Genomic DNA, 6,621 nt, shown 5'->3' with positions numbered 1-6,621 from the left:
GGGCGCCGCAGCCGGGCCATGGAGGAGGGCCCCCCCGGGCTCTGACGCCTCCCGGCCGCCGCCAGGCCACCACCAACGGCCCGCCCGGCCCAGCCGAGGGGACCTGAGCCAGCCGGCCAGGAGGAAGAGGACCAGGAGGACGAGGCGGCGGCGAGACGGGGCGGCCGCGCTCCAGGAATGGCGCCGCGCCGCGCCTAAGCTGGGCGCCGGTGGCGGACTCGAATCGGCCGGAGCATCTTCCCGGGGCTTCCCGCCCGGCCTCTGCCGGCCATGCTCTTCCACAGCTTGGCCGGCTCGGAGATGCACGGCGTTATCGACGAGATGGACCGGCGAGCCAAGGGCGACGCGCCCGCCATCAGCTCGGCCATCGACCGGGGCGAGACCGAGACGGTAGGGCCAGGAGCCGGAGCGCCGGGCGGGCGGGAGGATGGGTTGGCTCCCCCCTTGCCTACCTGCCCGGTCCAGGGCTACCCGGGAAGGGGTCCAGGAGGGTGGAGGCTCCAGGGCCCTCTTGCTAGGAATAGATAGCATATATATCCCCCCCTCCCCATATAACAGTAAAGCCGAGAAAGGGATCGCGGCAGCAGGGCCCTGGAGTCCCGGCGGCGGGGCTGACTCCCCCGGAATCCAAACTAAGAGTACTGCCGTCTTCCTGGGAAGAATCCCGCGAGCATGGCTGGGGATGCTCGAAATAATAATAATAATAATAATAATAATAATAATAATAATAATAATAATAATAATAATAATAATACTACTACAAGGGAAATCGATTCAGTTAATAATCAGTTTCCCAGATGGAGGGGACAAAACGGCGAAGAACAGAGATCCAAAGAGGGAGGGAGGGAAAAGGCATTTCCCCCTCTTTCCCGACCTCCGAGCCGGGGCGGGTGAGACTTCTGTCTTCCCAGAACTGTCCTCCTAGCGAACCGAATAACGGTCCCTTTTCTCACTTTCCTTCCCCACCCCCGAAGATTAAAAAAAGAAAGAAAGAAACCAGCTTACATTAAACAAAAATGTTTTAACCCGGCTGGCAAAAGATGTTTAAAGTGGCTCTTTAAGTCTCCACATTATTATATCTGGGGGGGGGGCCTCTCCATTTTGATTTTAAAAAGCATTTTAAAAAAAGGTTTAAAAACAGCACCTCCCCCGCCCAGGCAGCTCCTTCCGTTTGCTGAAGCCCTGCGTTTTCTTGGGCTCTCTGATGCTCTGGAAACACGATTTGGGTTTGATTTGGGGTTCTGCTTTTTCCAAGGCCCTTGGTTTTTGTCGGCCAGAAGCGAGCGAACCGGGCCCGGCAACCGCGAGAGGCAAGCGACCCGGCGGCGGCCTGTTCCAAATCCCTTTCCGGAGTCCTTTCCTGCTCTTCCGTCCCCCTCAACTCGAAATATGTTGATCGTCTTTTGCAAGATAACTTTCTTTTTCTTTTCCCGAGAAGGAGATAATTAACGTTATGTTGCGCTGCAACGAAAAATATTATAAAGGTGAACCGGAGGCTTCAAATAATAACTATATTGCATTCCGTTTTTATTTTGAGTCTTTTTGGCAACGTCGACAACAGAGAAGATTATTGTAATTTGGATTTTAAAAAAAATTAACTGTGTCTTTTTTTGTGTGGTGGGCAGCGGATTATTTTCCATTTTACTCCTAAACCCGTTTGTTTAGGAGTAAATGAACATACCGCAGAACCCCTCAACCTGGAGAAGCACGGGTTGTTTGCAAGCCTCTTTCGGTGTTTTTCTTTTGCTGTCTTCATCTCGCTGAATCGGGTCCACAATGTCAGCCATCCCAATTGGGTCCACTTTGCAAAGGCCATTTTAAAAATCTGCTCTTAAAACACACACTCAAAACAGAACCCCGGAGGCGTCTGCATTTGCGCCATTAGGAAGCAAACGGGGCGACATTTCTTCTCCGAATTCTGCCCGACCACCTCGACTAATACTCCGTTCCTCCCGAAGAGGAAGCGAAAGGGCCCTGCCAGTCAGACACGCACCGACGAGTGAAGTCCCAGGCGCATCTCTGCCTCCTTACTGAGCAAGCCAAAGGGCATTTTCTTGGGAGTAATATCAAGTAGGCTTGAGTAGGATCCTTTTTAGGATTGGCACCTAAAACAGCTAAAATGGCAAGCTGAGAGGAGGCAAGAAATGCTTGTCTCTTGCGCAAAACCTGCTTTCAGAATCAGCCCTCCCCTTTCGTCTTTCAACATAAAAAGTAGAGGTGTTTTAGTTATTATTTTTTTTAATTATACGGCGCTTAAAAATAATGTCCTTCTGCATGGTTTAGCCGCGGGTCTGAGTCCTGCTCGTCTATTAATTCTGCTTCAAAACACAAAAGAAGAGTCCCGTGTGGCCCATCTGTGACTGCACCCCCCCTCCACCAATTCGAAGAGAGGCCTCTTTCCGGATTTTTCGTTTTCCTAAAATGCCTCTCCGGATTTATCCTGCCGCCGCCGCCGCCGCCCTCTCCCACCCCCCGCGGCCCAGGCGTCGCTTTCCGCTGGGCCCGTATGGGAAGGAAGAGCTTTCGATGGCGACTCCAGATGGGTCGCCGCGTTCGGCGGTGGCCGCAGGCAGGATAAGGCCGGGGGCGCTCGGAAGACTAGCCGCGTTTATTTCGCCGTCCGCTGTCCCCTTCTCCCCACGCGCTTGGGTGGGTCTGAGCTCCGGACTGGGAGGGAGCTCTTGGGACTCGGGCCCGAGAGAGGCGGTGGGGCGCCGCCGCTGCTCTCGGGTGCCGCTTTGGCCAGCTCTCTGCGCCCGGCGGCCAAGCGCGGTCAGCTGTGTGGCTGGCTCCGGCCCTCCCTCCCCTTCCCCCTTCCCCCTTCCCGGTGGGGGGGGGAGAGAGGCCCCTCGGGAGCCGGAGAGCCGCGGGCCCTCTCCTCTAACCGACGCCGCCGGGCGCCCTTGCCTGTCTCCCCTCTGCAGCACGCCATGCCGTCCATCAGCAGCGAGCGGGCCGCCCTGTGCGCCGGCTGCGGGGGCAAGATTTCGGACCGCTACTACCTCCTGGCGGTGGACAAGCAGTGGCACATGCGCTGCCTCAAGTGCTGTGAGTGCAAGCTCAACCTGGAGTCGGAGCTCACCTGCTTCAGCAAGGACGGCAGCATCTACTGCAAGGAGGACTACTACAGGTAAGGGGGCCGGCTGGCCTGCCGAACGGCCTGCCTACCTTCGGGGGGCCCGGGGGGAAGCGGGGGGAGCCGGCCAGGGGCCCAAAGCAGGTCCCGCCCCCCGTAGCAGACCGATCTTCCCGCCCTAAGGAGGCTCCTGGAGGGAAGGAGTGTTTAGGATCCGGGCCTGGCTTGCCGGCGACTCGCAGCAGGGGAAGGAGTGCGCCTGGAGATGCTGCCCTGGCGCATCCTCAGCAGCAGCAGCAGCAGCAGCTGGCGTCAGAGCCCGAGCTGCGGTGCGGTTCCCCGGCCCCAGGGCGTTTATTTCCACAAAGAGAAGCCCAAAGCGCGGCGACAGTGGCTGGATTCTTGGGTGCCCTTCGCCCACTCCGACTGGAAGCCGGGCGAGGCGGTATCCCACTGTAATCCAGGGAAACGTTCCCGCTGCTTCGGATCTCCAACTCGCCCCCCAAAAGGTCTCCAGGCTGCGGTCACACAAACTAAATAATCCACTTTCAATCCACTTTCCGTGTACTTTTCAACTGGATTTCACTGTGTGAACTGCCAAAATCCGGTTGGAAAGTACATTGGAAGTGGATTGTTTCGTGTGTGTGACCGCAACCCAAGGCTGCCTTTTCCCCGACCGGCTGCAGGCTAGGCTCCGTGGGTTGTTGGCCGCCCTTTCTCGGCGGTGGGCCTCGAAGCCTGCCTGCCCCGGGCAGCTCCGCCCTGGCTGGCCGCTTCCCTGGCTCCTGGGACTGAGGCTGCCTTTTTCTGGGTCCGCAGGAGGTTTTCGGTCCAGCGCTGCGCGCGCTGCCACTTGGGCATCTCCGCCTCGGAGATGGTGATGCGCGCCCGGGACTTGGTCTACCACTTGAACTGCTTCACTTGTTCGACGTGCGCCAAGATGCTGACGACGGGCGACCACTTCGGCATGAAGGACAACCTGGTCTATTGCCGGCTGCACTTCGAGGCGTTGCTCCAGGGAGAGTACCAGCTGCACTTCAACCACGCCGAGGGAGCGGCGGGCAAAGGCCCTGCGCTGGGCGCCTCTGCCCCCCTAGGACTGCCCTACTACAACGGGGTGGGCACCGTGCAGAAGGGGCGGCCCCGGAAAAGGAAAAGCCCGGGACCCGGCGCCGATCTGGCCGCTTACAATGCAGGTAAGAAGCGAGGAGACTGGGTCGAACGGGGGAAGTTTGCTCGGCCACCGGTCAGGCGGACAGATTCCGACGGGGCTCGGAGGGGGCTTATAGGAGGAAAGGACGGGGGGTGGGGTGGGGAGCTGTGACCTGGCGGCTTCGCCTTCAGACTCTGAGTGCTTGAAACCGCTGTCGGGCAATAGACCGAAGTTGCGCGGCGCCGGCTGTCGGGGGTTCTCGGGTGGCGCGAAGTTTTGCTGCAGTCTTGGATGTTGTGACCCGAAAAGGGCGAGCGGTTGGATTGGGCCGGGTAGCGTCCCCGGAGCTTTTCCGCGCGGTCAACCAGAGGAGGGCTTGAGAAAGCCAGGTGGGCACCCAGGAGTGGGGGCGGAGGAGGCGGCGCTAAGGGCGGCTGAGTGGAAAATAGCCCTGTCGAGGCGCAACTTTGCATTTTCCCAAATGCACGTCGGAAAATCCTTTCTTTGGACGTGCTCGTGAAAAGAGAGGAAGGGCAGTGGGCCTGTTAGAACTGGGAGGGGGACTTATGAAGCGCTGGTGACACGGACGTGGGGGCGGCGGCGAGCGGGCATGTTTTTGGGGTGAAGATATAGTGCCTCCTGTGGAGCAAACAGCCCGGGAGAAGGCCCCTAAAACGCATCGCTCACCCCCTTCCCTCCCTCCCTCCCTCCCTCCTTGAGAAAGGGGCTCCAAGATCTGCACCCCCATCGAGTTCATTTCCTCCTCCAGGCCTTCCAGTTTTTGGATTTGGGCTACTTTTCAGATCGACCTGTTTGGCTTGGCGAGCGAAATCACCCATAACAGTGAACATCTGAAGTGGGGGGGGGGGACGAACACCCTGCTTCTTTGTTGTTTCAAGGTCCGCTTGAATTCAAACAAGCGCACAAACAACCTCCCGGTCCGACGGGAAAGAAGCGCTTCCGTCAATGCCTCCGAGAGCCGTTTCCAGAAGGCATCGGGACGAGACCGGGCATTTCTCCGTTCCTCACAACGGAGATCCCACCCTGGTCTGGAAACCTCAATCAAGTCTGGCTTGATTTCCCTGACTGCCAACACACCCTTCCCCTCCAATACATGGTCTGTCAGCCACCCCTAGCCCCCATCTGTAACGGTCCCCAGCTTGGCCTTCTGGGAGCGAAATTACCCCGCGCTTGGACAGTCCATCCGACGGGGCGCGCAAGCGGCACGGCCTCCGTCTCAGCCCGAGTTTATCGGTCCGACGAGAGTCGGGCTGGAGCCACAAATGGAGTCGGACCGGGTGAGCTCGGCTTCGAGGGGAGACAGACGGAGTCCCGAACGGATCTGTGTTCCCCCCCCCCCCCCAATCCTGGTCCCTTCTTTCATTTGTTGTAGGAGAACTGGAGGGCGGTGGGGGAGCCCCCAGAATGCGCCACGTCCCCTCCCCCAGTGGGATTTGTCACGTTCACTGTTATTAACATCCCCCCCCCAAATCTCCAGGAAGGGCGCGGAGAGGCTGAAGTCAGCCCCCTCCCGGCAAGAGAACCTAGACACCCCCCGCCCAGCAGCTAGGGGGCCTGTAGAGTCTCCCCTGGACACTCTTCTCCACCCTGGGAACCGGAGGGGAAAGCTGCCCCCCCCCTTTCCCAAAGGGGGCCGAAGCCCGGCGTGTCCGCGTCTCCTCTCCCCTAGCCCACCCCCCTTCCAGGCGGCGCGTCTCTGGCCTCTTCGCGGGGTGCGCTTGGACAAGGCCCCCCGGCAGCCTCTGGGGAAGCGAGCGCAGCTCCCTTCCGCCCGCCCCGGGAAAGACACCTGGAGGGGCCGCCCAAGTCCTGCGCCGCCCCTCCCGCGCCTCAGGCCCGGGAAAGAAATGCATCCCGTCGGGGCGGCTGACCCGGAATCCAGAGCCTCCTGGGATGAGAAGGGGGCGGGGAGGCAGGCGGGCCTGAAGCCGCCGCCCCCCCTCCCCGCTGCGAGTGTGAGTTCGTGTTCCCAAATAAAACGGAGAGTCTGGGCAAGCTCACACCCCCCCGTGCATTTGCGGAGAAGGCGGCTGGAGGGGGGTGCGGCGGCGCCTCCCAGACACTCCCCCCGCATCCCCCCCTCGTCTCTCAGCCGCTATCCCAGAGAGCCAAACCACATGACCTGCCGACCGCCTTGGGCCCCTCAAATGACCCAGACCTCTCTGGCCTGTCATCCCCCTCATCCTGTCCTCTTGGCAGCCCTGTGTCTCTCCCCCCCCCCCCTTTCTGCAGGGACCCTGGCATGGGCATGTGCCAGTCTGTATGGGCACCCTTCGCTTGGGGTTCTCTGGGGACAAGGTGGGAACTGGCTGTGCCTGATGTGGGGCTGGCAGCTGCTCGGCCTGGCTTGCTGAAGAGCACACAGGGGCTC

At 60.0% G+C, this 6,621-nt stretch overlaps 1 protein-coding gene across 2 annotated transcripts in view; it reads left to right on the top strand.

Annotated features, from left to right (window-relative positions):
• The first annotated feature begins 264 nt into the window (after positions 1-264).
• LHX2 (LIM homeobox 2) overlaps positions 265-6,621 on the top strand; it is a 27,288-nt gene continuing 20,931 nt past the window's right edge. The window contains exons 1-3 of one of the 2 annotated variants that reach the window (XM_015418426.1): positions 265-390; positions 2,925-3,130; positions 3,896-4,272. In XM_015418426.1, the coding sequence (XP_015273912.1) occupies positions 271-390; positions 2,925-3,130; positions 3,896-4,272 (703 nt within the window). In that variant the 5' untranslated portion in view covers positions 265-270. Of the gene's footprint in view, positions 391-2,924; positions 3,131-3,895; positions 4,280-6,621 lie in introns of both variants that reach the window. The other variant, XM_015418425.1, reaches the window with a different exon arrangement.

This window comes from Gekko japonicus, unplaced genomic scaffold, assembly GCF_001447785.1.
Source record: "Gekko japonicus isolate JY-2015 unplaced genomic scaffold, Gekko_japonicus_V1.1 scaffold127, whole genome shotgun sequence".
In the NCBI taxonomy this organism is placed as follows: domain Eukaryota; kingdom Metazoa; phylum Chordata; class Lepidosauria; order Squamata; family Gekkonidae; genus Gekko; species Gekko japonicus.
The sequence above is the reverse complement of the archived record's forward strand: the minus strand, read 5'-3'. Positions and strand labels throughout refer to the sequence as shown.